The 17911-nt window shown below is 39.9% G+C and overlaps 1 protein-coding gene across 3 annotated transcripts in view; it reads right to left on the reverse strand.

Annotated features, from left to right (window-relative positions):
* LOC124711116 (splicing factor, suppressor of white-apricot homolog) overlaps positions 1 to 17911 on the reverse strand; it is a 170270-nt gene that overhangs the window by 85983 nt on the left and 66376 nt on the right. For all 3 annotated transcript variants that reach the window (XM_047240981.1, XM_047240980.1, XM_047240983.1), the window contains exons 8-9: positions 15742 to 16064; positions 2474 to 2891 (exon numbers count right to left, since the gene is read on the reverse strand). In XM_047240981.1, the coding sequence (XP_047096937.1) occupies positions 2474 to 2891; positions 15742 to 16064 (741 nt within the window). The remainder of the gene's footprint in view (positions 1 to 2473; positions 2892 to 15741; positions 16065 to 17911) is intronic.

A 17911-nucleotide genomic window follows, 5' to 3' on the forward strand; every position in this document is an offset into this window, starting at 1 on the left:
CACAATCACGGTCATCTGCCACTATACAAGTATAGCGTCTGTGCTCTGCACCTTAGCGACTGGAAAAGAAAACCTATCACGTTTTTCAACTGCGTTGAAATTATTTCCCAAATGTTAAAATAGAGTTATTTTTGGTTCTACATCTCTGCTAAAAGCCTTTTCAGTTCTACCCGTGACATTGCCAAGCATGGATCACACAGCTATGAAAGGCCCACGAAGGTCGAACTCATTATTCTGTAGATTTTGTAAATTTCAAATTGGGTGGGAAAAGGCAAATAATGTCTAGAAACATCCTATATAAGAAATGCATCCAGGTCAATGGCAGAAAAACGGTACTCCTTTCCATAGATCATTTGTTTAAAAACTTAAGTACAGTCAAACGAAGAAAACAATGTTCATTTCAGGGAAAAAAGCTGTTGGACATTCTTGCAAAACCAAACAGCGTCCCAATCAAACAGCGTCCCAATCAAACAGCGTCCCAATCAAACAGCGTCCCAATCAAACAGCGTCCCAATCAAACAGCGTCCCAATCAAACAGCGTCCCAATCAAACAGCGTCCCAATCAAACAGCGTCCCAATCAAACAGCGTCCCAATCAAACAGCGTCCCAATCAAACAGCGTCCCAATCAAACAGCGTCCCAATCAAACAGCGTCCCAATCAAACAGCGTCCCAATCAAACAGCGTCCCAATCAAACAGCGTCCCAATCAAACAGCGTCCCAATCAAACAGCGTCCCAATCAAACAGCGTCCCAATCAAACAGCGTCCCAATCAAACAGCGTCCCAATCAAACAGCGTCCCAATCAAAGAACTATGGCTTTGCTTCTCTCCACTAATGTAGCAAGACAACATTTTAAATTTGAGCATCTAATCATTTACAAACAAAAATTATATATGCAAATTTTGACAAAAACAGATGCAAAATTTGCAAAAAATAGGTGCTACATCTTGCAGTCCCTAGCAATAGTGATATCTTTCAGCTTAAATACTTTTATCTGATATCAATTTTCTTTTGTTATAGGTATTAATGTAATTTATTTGCATATGTGCGAAGTTTTGTTTCAAAACTTGCGTGTCAAGTCTGTAAAATGTGTGTGTAAATTTTCACTTAATCTAACAGTGGAAAATCCAGGATGGAATGTAACAATATTATGAGAAAGAAAGTTGCTACTCACTATAAAGCGGAAATGCTGAGACAAAAAAAAAAGACTGCCACAAATAAAGCTTTCGGCCAGTAAGGCCTTCATTAAAAATCGATCACACAAACGTGTGTGTGTGTGTGTGTGTGTGTGTGTGTGTGTGTGTGTGTGTGTGGTGTCTAATTTTGACGAAGGCCTTACTGGCCGAAAGCTTTATTTGTAACAGTCTTTTTGCTGTACCTATCTGTGACTCAGCATCTCCGCTATATGGTCAGTAGCAACTTTCCTTTTCATAATATTTTCACTTAATCTGTCAGTTCAACTAACCAGTTGACTCACTCTGTTATGGTAATGTTCATAATGTCAATTTATGAAAATTAAATTTGAAAGTAGGTTGAAATGATCCTGTCTAATTTTAACCTATGTTTGGGGCAATGTGGCAAACCTGTTTCATTTTTACACCTCGAATGTAGCAAGTTTATTATATTACAATATAATTTAAAGGTGTTGTGCTCTGTGACCTACAGCAAGACAAAGGTATACTTTTTATTCTTTGGGCATTCAATCGTCTTCCTCTCTACAGAACTGAAGAGAGTTTAGTTTTTGTATTCATCACCTCATTAAATTACACGCTTTTCTGTCAAGCTCCCCCATATGTAATTAGCTGTCATAACAGGAGGCATAATTATTTGAAAAATATGGTGAAAACAGATTCCAAAGTCAAACTTACTTAGTGTAGGATATTAATGCATGTATGGAACTTTGATAATCTGTGCACTCAAAATAAAGCAAAATGCAAAACTTTTTTTTATTTTGTTATTTCTCTGTGTGAACTAACAATATCAGTCTTATGTTACCAGAGTAATCTGCTAAGCAACAATGAAAGCAAAGAATTATTGTTCTCATATTTCAATTTTCTCTCTGTACAAAGAGGATACATGATAAAGAATAAGTAAGTTCCAGGAGAGACAGTTTCTTTGTTTCTTTCCTTCTTTCATTAATAATTTTATGTGAGTACCATTCCATTTCAGAAATATTACAACATGTGAATGGTGATCAGTAATTTATGCTTGTGATTACCAGTAATAGCTTCAACAAATGTGCTGTGGAGACCGTTACTGGCTGGTGAAGAAACATGGCAGGAAACAAGAGGCATACTGCTGAAATTACGATGCTCAAAATCTAGGATAATAAAAGAAATTCTTCAATGAAAGAGTTACAAAAAGAACTTGTTTGTGATCTTACTGATCTTCACAGTTACTGCATTCACCTGTACAAACACAATAGTAGTTAAGCTGGTAGTTGCATCTAACTTTGTGAAAAGTATCTTCTCACCTGGCTTGTTGATTCTTGGTTGTCCCTCCTTTTCACTGTCAGTTGTAGGACTGGCTTCACGACTACTCCTTTCACTGTGTTTCTGACTTTCTGTATTTTCATTATCCATCTCTGAATCATTGTTTCTTTCTTCTTCAACTTCCTTCACAATTTCTTCCTCCTCCTCCTCTTCTTGTTCCTCCTCCTCCTCTCCCTCCTCCTCATCGTCATCCTTTTGTTCTTTTTCTTCTTGTTGCTGTTGCTGCTGCTGCTCCTGCTCCTCCTCTTCTTCTTCTTCCTCCCTTTGCCTCTCTCTATCATCATTTTGCTGCTGGCTTTCATTCTCTTCGCTTGCAACTGGGGATTGTAAATACAACTGTTTTTCATCAGCTGGATGTTGTTCTCCATTTTCTATCATTGATTCTGGATGAGCTTCAACCTGGAACGGCAAACAATGAATACAGTATGAAAATAACTTATCTCAAACAAAATCAGACACACCATATTGTATATTTGAAAGCTTTTTCAGGGCCTAAAACCCAACCATCAACTGATCTTTTCTACATGCCAGTTTTCTGATCAATGCCTGTTCTATTTGGTGAGTTATGATCCTTTCTCACACACACACACACATGTACAAAATAATTTCAGATACAAATCTTATACAAGTACAATTATGGTCAAAACAGTGTGATAAAAATCTCATGATAACCACTTCCACCCCCCCATGAACCATGGACCTTGCCGTTGGTGGGGAGGCTTGCGTGCCTCAGCGATACAGATAGCCGTACCGTAGGTGCAACCACAACGGAGGGGTATCTGTTGAGAGGCCAGACAAACGTGTGGTTCCTGAAGAGGGGCAGCAGCCTTTTCAGTAGTTGCAAGGGCAACAGTCTGGATGATTGACTGATCTGGCCTTGTAACAATAACCGAAACGGCCTTGCCGTGCCGGTACTGCAAACGGCTGAAAGCAAGGGGAAACTACAGCCGTAATTTTTCCCGAGGGCATGCAGCTTTACTGTATGATTACATGATGATGGCGTCCTCTTGGGTAAAATATTCCGGAGGTGAAATAGTCCCCCATTCGGATCTCCGGGCGGGGACTACTCAAGAGGATGTCGTTATCAGGAGAAAGAAAACTGGCGTTCTACGGATCGGAGCGTGGAATGTCAGATTCCTTAATCGGGCAGGTAGGTTAGAAAATTTAAAAAGGGAAATGGATAGGTTGAAGTTAGATATTGTGGGAATTAGTGAAGTTCGGTGGCAGGAGGAACAAGACTTCTGGTCAGGTGACTAAAGGGTTATAAACACAAAATCAAATAGGGGTAATGCAGGAGTAGGTTTAATAATGAATAGGAAAATAGGAATGCGGGTAAGCTACTACAAACAGCATAGTGAACGCATTATTGTGGCCAAGATAGATACGAAGCCCACACCTACTACAGTAGTACAAGTTTATATGCCAACTAGCTCTGCAGATGACGAAGAAATTGAAGAAATGTATGATGAAATAAAGGAAATTATTCAGATTGTGAAGGGAGACGAAAATTTAATAGTCATGGGTGACTGGAATTCGAGTGTAGGAAAAGGGAGAGAAGGAAACATAGTAGGTGAATATGGATTGGGGGACAGAAATGAAAGAGGAAGCCGCCTGGTAGAATTTTGCACAGAGCACAACATAATCATAACTAACACTTGGTTTAAGAATCATGAAAGAAGGTTGTATACATGGAAGAACCCTGGAGATACTAAAAGGTATCAGATAGATTATATAATGGTAAGACAGAGATTTAGGAACCAGGTTTTAAATTGTAAGACATTTCCAGGGGCAGATGTGGACTCTGACCACAATCTATTGGTTATGACCTGTAGATTAAAACTGAAGAAACTGCAAAAAGGTGGGAATTTAAGGAGATGGGACCTGGATAAACTGAAAGAACCAGAGGTTGTACAGAGATTCAGGGAGAGCATAAGGGAGCAATTGACAGGAATGGAGGAAATAAATACAGTAGAAGAAGAATGGGTAGCTTTGAGGGATGAAGTAGTGAAGGCAGCAGAGGATCAAGTAGGTAAAAAGACGAGGGCTAGTAGAAATCCTTGGGTAACAGAAGAAATATTGAATTTAATTGATGAAAGGAGAAAATATAAAAATGCAGTAAGTGAAACAGGCAAAAAGGAATATAAACGTCTCAAAAATGAGATCGACAGGAAGTGCAAAATGGCTAAGCAGGGATGGCTAGAGGACAAATGTAAGGATGTAGAGGCCTATCTCACTAGGGGTAAGATAGAAACCGCCTACAGGAAAATTAAAGAGACCTTTGGAGATAAGAGAACGACTTGTATGAATATCAAGAGCTCAGATGGAAACCCAGTTCTAAGCAAAGAAGGGAAAGCAGAAAGGTGGAAGGAGTATATAGAGGGTCTATACAAGGGCGATGTACTTGAGGACAATATTATGGAAATGGAAGAGGATGTAGATGAAGATGAAATGGGAGATATGATACTGCGTGAAGAGTTTGACAGAGCACTGAAAGACCTGAGTCGAAACAAAGCCCCCGGAGTAGACAATATTCCATTGGAACTACTGACGGCCGTGGGAGAGCCAGTCCTGACAAAACTCTACCATCTGGTGAGCAAGATGTATGAGACAGGCGAAATACCCTCAGACTTCAAGAAGAATATAATAATTCCAATCCCAAAGAAAGCAGGTGTTGACAGATGTGAAAATTACCGAACTATCAGCTTAATAAGTCACAGCTGCAAAATACTAACACGAATTCTTTACAGACGAATGGAAAAACTAGTAGAAGCCAACCTCGGGGAAGATCAGTTTGGATTCCGTAGAAACACTGGAACACGTGAGGCAATACTGACCTTACGACTTATCTTAGAAGAAAGATTAAGGAAAGGCAAACCTACGTTTCTAGCATTTGTAGACTTAGAGAAAGCTTTTGACAATGTTGACTGGAATACTCTCTTTCAAATTCTAAAGGTGGCAGGGGTAAAATACAGGGAGCGAAAGGCTATTTACAATTTGTACAGAAACCAGATGGCAGTTATAAGAGTCGAAGGACATGAAAGGGAAGCAGTGGTTGGGAAGGGAGTAAGACAGGGTTGTAGCCTCTCCCCGATGTTGTTCAATCTGTATATTGAGCAAGCAGTAAAGGAAACAAAAGAAAAATTCGGAGAAGGTATTAAAATTCATGGAGAAGAAATAAAAACTTTGAGGTTCGCCGATGACATTGTAATTCTGTCAGAGACAGCAAAGGACTTGGAAGAGCAGTTGAATGGAATGGACAGTGTCTTGAAAGGAGGATATAAGATGAACATCAACAAAAGCAAAACAAGGATAATGGAATGTAGCCTAATTAAGTCGGGTGATGCTGAGGGAATTAGATTAGGAAATGAGGCACTTAAAGTAGTAAAGGAGTTTTGCTGTTTGGGGAGCAAAATAACTGATGATGGTCGAAGTAGAGAGGATATAAAATGTAGGCTGGCAATGGCAAGGAAAGCGTTTCTGAAGAAGAGAAATTTGTTAACATCCAGTATTGATTTAAGTGTCAGGAAGTCATTTCTGAAAGTATTCGTATGGAGTGTAGCCATGTATGGAAGTGAAACATGGACGATAAATAGTTTGGACAAGAAGAGAATAGAAGCTTTCGAAATGTGGTGCTACAGAAGAATGCTGAAGATTAGATGGGTAGATCACATAACTAATGAGGAAGTATTGAATAGGATTGGGGAGAAGAGACGTTTCTGGCACAACTTGACCAGAAGAAGGGATCGGTTGGTAGGACATGTTCTGAGGCATCAAGGGATCACCAATTTAGTATTGGAGGGCAGCGTGGAGGGTAAAAATCGTAGAGGGAGACCAAGAGATGAATACACTAAGCAGATTCAGAAGGATGTAGGTTGCAGTAGGTACTGGGAGATGAAAAAGCTTGCACAGGATAGAGTAGCATGGACAGCTGCATCAAACCAGTCTCAGGACTGAAGACCACAACAACAACAACAACCACTTCCACTGAAAACTATTTTCTTAACAAAAATACTGTCACATTGGATGCTACTCTTACATTAATGGTCTACACAACGTCATTCCCATCCACTGTTACCAGTGACAGTCTTTTTGTTGTGCTTATCTGCGTCTCAGCATCTCTGCTATAAGGTGAGTAGCAGCTATCTTTTAATAATATTGTTACATCCCATCCTGGATTTTCCACTGTTTGACTTGTTATCAAGTGTGTTATAAAACATAAACCTGTCAGCAAGGAATGTGTATCCATCATATTTAAATCCTAAATACACAGAAATAATTCTGCAAACTAATTTGGCAAGTGTAGATAGCGAAAGCACTTTCATCTTTGGTATTCCATATCAAATACGCATGGGGTTATAAACAATCTTTTCTCACATAGGCAGATTTTTAAAGAGGTAGGGAACCCTAAGCAGATTTTTAACTGCTGTACTATCAAAAAGCATCATATATTAGAGATAAAACAGTTTTTTTAAATTGACTGGTTTCATTCCATCTTCAGCTGAATGCAATTTGCAGTATAAATAAGAAAGATCCCTGACAAAACTTGCTACCACTCCATATTCATCTGGCTTCTACTACTTGTATTACTGATGGACATGTAATACTGGATTTGAAGATGTTAACTTTCAATAGCCCCCCCCCCAAGAACCATGGACCTAGCCATTGGTGGCGAGGCTTGCGTGCCTCAGCAATACAGATAGCCGTACCGTAGGTGCAACCACAACGGAGGGGTATCTGTTGAGAGGCCAGACAAAGATGTGGTTCCTGAAGAGGGGCAGCAGCCTTTTCAGTAGTTGCAGGGGCAACAGTCTGGACGATTGACTGATCTGGCCTTTTAACACTAATCAAAACAGCCTTGCTGTGCTGGTACTGCGAACGGCTGAAAGCAAGGGGAAACTACAGCCGTAATTTTTCCCGAAGGCATGTAGCTTTACTGTAAGGTTAAATTATGATGGCGTGCTCTTGGGTAAAATATTCCGGAGGTAAAATAGTCCCCCATTCGGATCTCCAGGCGGGGACTACTCAGGAGGACGTCGTTATCAGGAGAAAGAAAACTGGCGTTCTACGGATCGGAGTGTGGAATGTCAGTTCCCTTAATCGAGCGGGTAGGTTAGAAAATTTAAAAACGGAAATGGATAGGTTAAAGTTAGATATAGTAGGAATTAGTGAAGTTCGGTGGCAGGAGGAACAAGACTTTTGGTCAGGTGAATACAGGGTTATAAACACAAAATCAAATAGAGGTAATGCAGGAGTCTGTTTAATAATGAATAAAAAAATACGAGTGCGGATAAACTACTACAAACAGCATAGTGAACGCATTATTGTGGCCAAGATAGACACGAAGCCCACACCTACTACAGTAGTACAAGTTTATATGCCAACTAGCTCTGCAGATGACGAAGAAATTGAAGAAATGTATGATGAAATAAAGGAAATTATTCAGATAGTGAAGGGAGACGAAAATTTAATAGTCATGGGTGACTGGAATTCGGTAGTAGGAAAAGGGAGAGAAGGAAACGTAGTAGGTGAATATGGATTGGGGGTAAGAAATGAAAGAGGAAGCCGCCTGATAGAATTTTGCACAGAGCACAACTTAATCATAGCTAACACTTGGTTCAAGAATCATAAAAGAAGGTTGTATACGTGGAAGAAGCCTGGAGATACTGACAGGTTTCAGATAGACTATATAATGTAAGACAGAGATTGAGGAACCAGGTTTTAAATTGTAAATTTCCAGGGGCAGATGTGGACTCTGACCACAATCTATTGGTTATGACCTGTAGATTAAAACTGAAGAAACTGCAAGAAGGTGGGAATTTAAGGAGATGGGACCTGGATAAACTGAAAGAACCAGAGGTAGTACAGAGTTCCAGGGAGAGAATACAAACGTCTCAAAAATGAGATCGACAGGAAGTGCAAAATGGCTACGCAGGGATGGCTGGAGGACAAATGTAAGGATGTAGAGGCTTATCCCACTAGGGGTAAGATAGATACTGCCTACAGGAAAATTAAAGGGACCTTTGGAGATAAGAGAACGACTTGTATGGATATCAAGAGCTCAGATGGAAACCCAGTTCTAAGCAAAGAAGGGAAAGCAGAAAGGTGGAAGGAGTATATAGAGGGTCTATACAAGTGAAGTTCACCTGGTCCTACTCCAAATCCCATACCACATTCCTTGACGTTGACCTCCACCTGTCCAATGGTCAGCTTCACACGTCCGTCCACATCAAACCCACCAACAAGCAACAGTACCTCCATTATGACAGCTGCCACCCATTCCACATCAAACGGTCCCTTCCCTGCAGCCTAGGTCTTTGTGGCAAACGAATCTGCTCCAGTCCGGAATCCCTGAACCATTCCACCAACAACCTGAAAACAGCTTTCGCATCCTGCAACTACCCTCCCAACCTGATACAGAAGCAAATAACCAGAGCCACTTCCTCATCTCCTCAAACCCAGAACCTCCCACAGAAGAACCCCAAAAGTGCCCCACTTGTGACAGGATACTTTCCGGGACTGGATCAGACTCTCTCCAGCAGGGATACGACTTCCTCAAATCCTGCCCTGAAATGAGATCCATCCTTCATGAAATCCTCCCCACTCCACCAAGAGTGTCTTTCCGCCGTCCACCTAACCTTCGTAACCTCTTGGTTCATCCCTATGAAATCCCCAAACCACCTTCCCTACCCTCTGGCTCCTACCCTTGTAACCGCCCCCGGCGTAAAAACTGTCCCATGCACCCTCCCACCACCACCTACTCCAGTCCTGTAACCCGGAAGGTGTACACGATCAAAGGCAATGCCACGTGTGAGAGCACCCACGTGATTTACCAACTGACCTGCCTACACTGTGAAGCTTTCTATGTGGGAATGACCAGCAAAAAACTGTCCATTTGCATGAATGGACACAGGCAGACAATGTTTGTTGGTAATGAGGATCACCCTGTGGCTAAACATGCCTTGGTGCACGGCCAGCACATCTTGGCACAGTGTTACACCGTCCAGATTATCTGGATACTTCCCACTAATACCAACCTTTCAGAACTCCAGAGATGGGAACTTGCCCTTCAGTATATCTTCTCTTCTCGTTATCCGCCATGCCTCAATCTCCGCTACTTTCAATTTGCCGCCGCTCATACCTCACCTGTCTTTCAACAACATCTTTGCCTCTGTACTTCCGCCTCGACTGACATCTCTGCCCAAACTCTTTGCCTTTACAAATGTGTGTGTGTGTGTGTGTGTGTGTGTGTGTGTGTGTGTGTGTGTGTGTGTGTGCGCGAGCGCGCGAGTGTATACCTGTCCTTTTTTCCCCCCTAAGGTAAGTCTTTCCGCTCCCGGGATCGGAATGACTCCTTACCCTCTCCCTTAAAACCCACATCCTTTCGTCTTTCCCTCTCCTTCCCTCTTTCCTGATGAAGCAACCGTCTGTTGCGAAAGCTTGAATTTTGTGTGTATGTTTGTGTGTCTATCGACCTGCCAGCACTTTCGTTTGGTAAGTCACATCAGCTTTGTTTTTAGATATATTTTTCCCACGTGGAATGTTGCCCTCTATTATATTCAAAAATAGAACAAATGCTTAAAGGCAAATACACACATATGATAGTGTATTCAAGGCATATATTTCTGTATAACTGTTGGCTGACTGTGTTGGTCATGGAGCAGATTCTTGAGACGTAGAAGTTTCAGCCATTTCAGTCGGGAGTCTTCGTCAGGGCTGGAAGAACAGGAAATACAAATACGTGGATCGTGCTGACTGTTTCCAATACAAGTTTTTTAAATTTAGGTACAAAACAAAAAAAAAAAATTAAAGTTGTGTGTGGAGGAGAAGAACATTGTCTAAAATATACTGCAATCTTTTGAATACATGGAAATAAAACACTAAAATTTATAATAGTGGGTAATGTATAAAACTTGCCTCGGATTTAGAAGGATATAAGTGGGTTTTGTATTATGAAAGAATGAACTTGTTTGCAGGGTACGAAAATTTTTTAAGGTCACCACTGGAAATAAAGAAATGGAAATATTGTTTGTCTTGATGTGGAAAGCAGGAAAAATAAATCAAGAACAATGAAATACATGTTTACCTATGTAACAAGAAGAAAATTATTAGCTCTGCTTGTCACGTAAATAGAAAACATTTAACCAACATTAAACTCAAAGCGACTTATAAATAATTTTTATTTCCACAGAACATGACAAACAGAAGAGGTGTTTGGTTTCCACTTCCCATAGCAATTACTACATGCCTGAACTTTGACTTGTCATAGAGAGAGAGAGAGAGAGAGAGAGAGAGAGAGAGAGAGAGAGAGAGAGAGAGAGAGAGAGAGCTGTCTTCATCCCTAAATCATACCAGAAATGGAAGAGGTGATATGTAGCAGAAAAAAAATCCTCAGGCTGACACTGAATTGAACAACCAGATACTTGGATTCATAGCCTGGCACTAACCTACTAAGCCACCACAACACACTACTACGACAACATAATTTATTTACCTGTTAGCAATAAAACAGCATTCTCAGAGAAAATGATTCTAAATGTAGCAACCAAAGAGTACCACAACACACCATGTTAAAGTCCACGTGCTCTTTTTCATCGAATGAGCATATGATCTGCTTCCTCACAGCCAACTGTGACACTATCAGAATATCCATTCACAGCAAAACAATCGTTAACTCCAAATCCACTGACCACCTCTTGTTTTGTCAAATGACTGCCTCGTCAACCTCCTCTGGCTGGCCTCAGACTTGTTCACTGCCTCCTACAGCAGTACCGAAAATAATCGGAGGGTGCGCACTATTGGCAAACTAACTTTCCAGTTAACAAGATCCACTGATGAGCTGTACTTAGCATTTGAATGGCTATTCATCTGCTTGAATGCGTAGGTACTACTATACAAGACTACAGTAACACATTGTAATATATGAAAATGCCTAACTTCGGCACTCTTCAAATCAAACGTATACACCAGGGCTGCTGAAACATCACTTGACAGCTTAAGAGTAGTTGGCTATACTGTGATTGCGAGGTTGCAGCAGCATCCATCATTGCGAGGTTGCAGTAGCATCCATCACACCCCCTCAAATGTTTTGTGAATGTAAGCTACGATCAACGTGTATATAAGCTGATGCACGATAATGTATACGCAAGTCCAACAAAGAACATTTTTCTAACAATGGAGAGAATGGTAACAGATAAAAAGCGTTTGATAGTATGGTATATGAAACTGGGGCACAAACACCACCAGCAGTTAATGACAGCATCTATGAGAAATCACTCCAAATTGTTACCCTAAAATATGCACATCATATAATAATGTAAAACTAAGCAAACCAAAGAACACGCCATCCACAAATGCAGAACAAAATAAAGAAACAGATGCACAGCCTACTTGGATTCAGAGATAAAGAATTAATTCTGTAAATATTTACACTCGCCAATTTACGATGTCAATGGCACAATTCCATCCAGTTCTCCTCCTCTATCATCGAAATTGGCATCAAAACCGTTGCCATCACTGTTATTATCATGATCATGAGAAATCATTAATTGTTCATTCTTGTTTATAATTCTGTCTATAGTAAGTGCTTATCTAACAAGCTTACCAACATGGTCTACTTTCTTCCTCCATGTATCTACAGCAAGACCTTCACATAGCAGCCTTTCCACTTCACTTATTATAAAAGACTTGCTATTAATTTGAATGTAAGCCCTGTCATCACACTAAAGGTATTCAATTGGGTTAAAATGGCATTGATAAGGCAGTAGCCCAATACTGTACGAACTGTTCCCTTGAAATTTCACCTACGACATAAGTATGCATCACAGGCTTATTTTGTTTTGCAAGTGGATATAACAGCAGCTTTGTCACACTTATGTCTGCTGTGATGTCTCTCACCTGCAACTACTGCACCATAGTTTCTTTGCGGTCACTAGCTATTGGAGTTTTGTCTAATATCACAGAATGGTAAGGTGCAGTATACATTACAAATACTGTTTGAACACTAAACTAGAGTAACAAATTTTTAAACTACTGCAGAAATCATGGGTGGTCCAAACCCTCATGATTGTTGCAGGTTTTTCTCGACTGAAAAACTAAAAGTCTTTCAGGCACAAAACCATTTGAAGAACCTGCATGGGCAACAAGTAATCGGAATCATCTTCCTGTTGGCTGACAACTGCTGCTATTCATAGTATCATCTGTACAGCATTAATCCACTGCTTCTACAGCTCTGACACAGGGTTCACCTAACCATATATTTGAAAAGCCACGACGACATGAGCTTTTTCGACCAACAGAAGTCCATACTTTTTAACACCATTTCAAGTGAGCCAGTGGCTCCTTCTTCAGGCAGACAGGTTGAAGGGGAAGGAAGAGGGGTGAAGGAAAATGACTGGTGACGTCCAGGAATATAGGTAGATTTCAGAAAGTCACCCAGAACAGGGGTCAGTGGAGATTTACCGTACAAGATGAGAAGGAAAGACTGATTGTTGGGGACTACAACAGATAAGATTTGAAAATCTGAGAGCTTGAAGGTGGACGAGAGGGTAATATGTAGACAGTGATTACTGCTTAAACATCATGCATGAGTTAATGAGAAAGAAAAGCTAAGTGCACCGTACGTAACAGAGGTGGGAGGGGGGGTGAAAAATAGCCAGGAAAGACTAATGAAAGATGTAGAAAACTAAAACGGGATGAAGCAAAGAGTAGTTACAGAGAAGAAGTGCTGAGACAGAAGAAATTAACATACATTAAGGCCAGGTGGGTGGTGAGAACCAAGGACGTGTTGTAGTGCTAGTTCCCATTCACGGAGTTCTGAGAAACTGATGTCTGGGGGAAGAATCCAGAAAGTACGTGTGATGAAACAGCCATTGAGGTCACGAATGTCATGTTGTAGAGCATGCTCTGCAACAGGATAATGCAAGTTGCCAGTATACTCCCTCTGCCTATGCCACTCATCCATTCATGACTACCACAAAATTATCTTTTTAGTTTTCTAAATCATTCACTGTTTTTCCTGGCTATTTTTCACCCCCCCCCCCCCACCCACCCCCCACCACTGTTATGTACAACACACTTAGCTATTCACTCTTATTAACCCATGCATGATGTGCAAGCAGTAATCTCTGTCTGCCTATTACCCTGTCTTCCACCTTTAAGCTCTCAGGTTTTCAAATCTCATCAAATGCAGTCCCCAGCAGCCAGTCTTTCCTTCTCATCCCATACAGTAAGTCTCCCCTGACCTGCAGTTCTGAGTGACTTTCTGGAAATCTACCCCTTTTCCTGGACCTTGTAACGGAATATAACCTTTTTTTATGGAAGTAGCTGATACCAGGCTTAATCCCAAATCTGGTATAGGTAAACATTCTCGGCTGTTTCACTGAAAGAATTTCCATTTGATTTTGCATACAATGTATTATACTTCAGACTAAAATTGTATAAAAAGAATTTAATTTGTTAGTACTCTGTAGGTACAGTTAAAATTACTCTTATTTTAAAAATGTTTGAAATTACAAAAAATCTGGTATGGTTAAAATTCATATTATTAATCGCACAATCTAATGCTAATTATTAAATTTATTTCTGGATTCATCTATAAAATAATGATGTGGCTTAGTAAAGATTCTTCTTTTGTCAAGAAAGTATGTAAACTCTGTTGCTTTGTAAACTCTTTGGAATATTGTGAGTACCACAGAATGTAAGGAGTAATTGGCACACCTCTGATCGAAGCGCACATTTTTTAATTTTGTCTACAACAATGTATTTGATGGTTTTATGAAAATGGAGATTGTGAAGACAGTGTGGAATAGAAGAATGGGATAAAACAAAAAGATATTCATAAAAACAGAAAGAATTCAATTAGTTATTCAGTTCAACAAAAACCTACAAAATCAAAATTTCAGCCGCATGAATGTACCCCTAGATGCAATAACTACAGCCAACAACAAGAAGAGAAACAGAATTTTAATAGTGATGTGTAGGAGGGTAAGATTACAACCTCTCCGGTCCTTTTCCTTCACCCTTCTTGCCTCCCCTTCTACCCTTCTGCCTGAAGGAGGAGCCACTGGCTCTGAAAGCTTGCCAATTATAACCGTCTTTTATGTATGTGTTGTGCCGCTTGTTGGTGAGTAGATTTTTTTATCTATCCAACTAAACAATTTTGCCAATAATTGAATGTTTTCATTTGTTTGTGAGTCATACTGTCAATTTTACGGTGCTTGTGGAGAGACCTTGAAGCGACATGTTTCAGCACACTGCGCAGAAGTGACAATCTGATAAAGAAACAAAAAAATCTTGTCTTGTTAGGGGTTGCAGGCGCTGGCAGCAACCAGAAGATGTCATCATATTTGGCCTTATTTGGATATTGTTTCATGTCACTGGAACAATGGTCAGTCAGATTTAACTGTTCCAGCACTGCAGCCTGACTGACGGGTCAGTTGAGATGCAGATCCAGACAATGTTATTTTTGTGTGTGTGTGTGTGTGTGTGTGTGTGAGAGAGAGAGAGAGAGAGAGAGAGAGAGAGAGAGAGAGAGAGAGAGAGCGCTATGTTTTAGTCCTATTTAAATGCCCGATAGATCACTCGAAGCATCAACTATATGGTTATTAGTTACTTTTACTTCTTACGTTACTTGTATTCCACCCTGGCCTTCCAGTACTTTTTAACAATTCAGATTTTCTAGCTGCTACCATTAATACAATGAGTTTGCTATCAATGTGACCATTTACAGTTCTGAGCAGCTCAAAATTTAACACTAGATGTTACTGTAGAGAAAGTAATCTAACTAAGAACAAAAAGTCTTAAACGAAATATCAGAAAACTAATATTTAAATAAGAATATGGCAACCAGAAGAGGAAAGAAATCTATTCATAAGAGAATTTTTGAAATACGCAGCAGCATTTCCGAAAGACCTACCGAGTTTTTCATCACATTATCTTTCCATTACAATATTTTTACCGGAAACCCACATCAAGTCGAAAGTCACCAACCTTTTATACACTGTTCAATGAAATAACAATTACATCGGAATGCACCAAGGATGCTTTCCATGGCCAAGTTACTGTTCTTCATATAAATTGCGAAATTGCATGTGATAACAAAACAGAAGCAGTTAATTGGCAGATTGCTGAAGATACTGTTGGGCAGCAACAACTAATACTTGGAAATTACTGGTGAAGCCATCCTGTCACATGAACTATACTGACAGTATAGAAATTAATGTCTGCAGTAAAAAGGAGATCTACCAAATACCTTTATCTCTGGCTCAGGGCTATGCTCCTGACGGGGTCCAATTAGAACATCACCTTCCCCTGGTGGAGGTGGCTGGTCATCCTCAATTCCATTGGCCTCCGGTTGAACTGCCATGTCAGTGTCCTGTGTCTCTGCTTCTGGCTTTGACACTGGTTGCAATTCAACAGTAGATACTACAAGTTCTGCCGTGGCTCTGCTTTCTTGAGCAGCCTTTTTCCGCTTTTTCTTTGCAGGTTGCAACAAGTTCAAATGATGAGCTACTTTCGTTTTGTAAAGAGCATGAAGATGATGAGTGTCATCCAGGAAAGCGAAACGTTTATCACCTGTACAGAAATGTTAATGGCTTACAGCAAATGTATACAGGAAACATTTCTCAACTATATTTTAACATAAACCCGAGAAACATTAGAGCCGGTAAATTAAAACTCTGCAGTGAGAATTGTAACAATAAATAATATTATTAAAGGTTGAATTACACTGAATTACACAGATTTAACTTGGTTGAAAGATAACTTCTGGGACTACATCTAAAAACAAGTATTAAATTTTACATGCAACAATACAAAGTTACTCAGATGGCTGACATAAAATGTATCATTGTTGTGTGCTTCAATCATATAAAAAATAAGCTACAAATGAGTTAAAAAGAACAAAATCAGACAGTATTTACAAATTTCTTCTGTGGAATCAAGGACTTCATTCAAAGTTTCTAATCACCTGGAGGCACCCAAGATCATAATCAAATCATATAAAAATTTTCTCAGCAGTAATAATTAACAGATGAAATGGGCTTTTGCTAAATTTAATGTTCTTTATCAATACAAGAGAGGCTGTAAGACTGAGGGGAACATTGTAACAATTCTTCATTTTTTTACTTATCATCTATGAAATCATTGTATCCAAAGAAGAACAGGAGATTTGGGGACTTAATTTTAAGTATACGATGAAGTCAGATAACCCAAACTATGAAGCAATGGTGTAGCACAAATAAAGAAGTTAATAGAGGGTGGGTTACGGTGGGAGTTATCACCTCGTGTTACAAAAAGAAAACTATACACAGTAGGAAAAGTAAGGAATGATCACACTTTTCATGTATTTTTTAAAAATCAAAAATAATAATTATGTAAAAACTCTAACAACATAAGTGAGGCAATTTGGAATGATGTTAGATGGACCCTTGGAACCAGAAATATTAAAGACGGTCCAGGAGATAAATGACACTTTTAACAAGCATTTTTCCGTATTGCTTCCTATCTTCCATCACAAATTACTTCACCTGCACTGTCGTTTCCCATTGAGCTTATAAAATCATGCACACCACTGTTTCTAACACCAGTAACTCTAGAAGAAGTGCTGAAAATTATCAAGGGAAAAATTAACTAATATTTATCTAGTACTGATGGCAGTCTGATTTTTAAGACAAAATATTGCTCTAGAGATTCCACTTTGTGATGTATTTTCAGTTATCTACTTACAGGCTGTTTCACAGATGTTTTCAAGATTGTTAAAGTTGTTCCTTTGTTTAAAAAAAGGAGGCACAAACACTTAACAATTACTGACAAATCTCCATTCTCTCTTATATATTGAAAATGAAACAGTCAGCATTGAATAGTTATTTTTATTTAAAAATAATATGTTTTGCCATGGTTATGCATCACCAGATTATCTAAAATGAAAAAGGAGACTAATTAAATAACTATCCTATAAACGTTGTAAGGCATGAGAGGTGGGAGGAGAGGCATCGGGGAGAGGGAGGGAGGCGATGGGAGATGCAGGGAGGCAAGGGAGTGGAGGGGGGAGGGAGGGGTGGGAGGGGATGGGAAAGGGACAGAAAAGATAGGGGCAGAGAAGGGCAAAGGTTGGTGAGGTGGGGACATGAGTTGGGGGGATGATATGACAGTAGGGGTGGGAACAATTGAGTGGAAGGTGTGGGGACAGTAGATTATTGTGGACTAAGTCTGACAAGAGAATTTGTTGCAAGGATAACTGCCATCCGCACAATTCAGAAAAGCTGGTGGTCGTGGGAGAGTATCCAGTTGGCCCAAGTTGTGAAGCAGCCACTGATATGAAGCATTTTATGTTCAGATGCATGTTATACAATAGGGTGGTCCACATTGCTCTTGGCCACAGTTTGGCAGTGGCTGTTCATCCTGGGTGATAGCAGGCCTGT

This window comes from Schistocerca piceifrons, chromosome 8 (genome assembly GCF_021461385.2).
Source record: "Schistocerca piceifrons isolate TAMUIC-IGC-003096 chromosome 8, iqSchPice1.1, whole genome shotgun sequence".
NCBI classification, from domain to species: Eukaryota; Metazoa; Arthropoda; class Insecta; order Orthoptera; family Acrididae; genus Schistocerca; species Schistocerca piceifrons.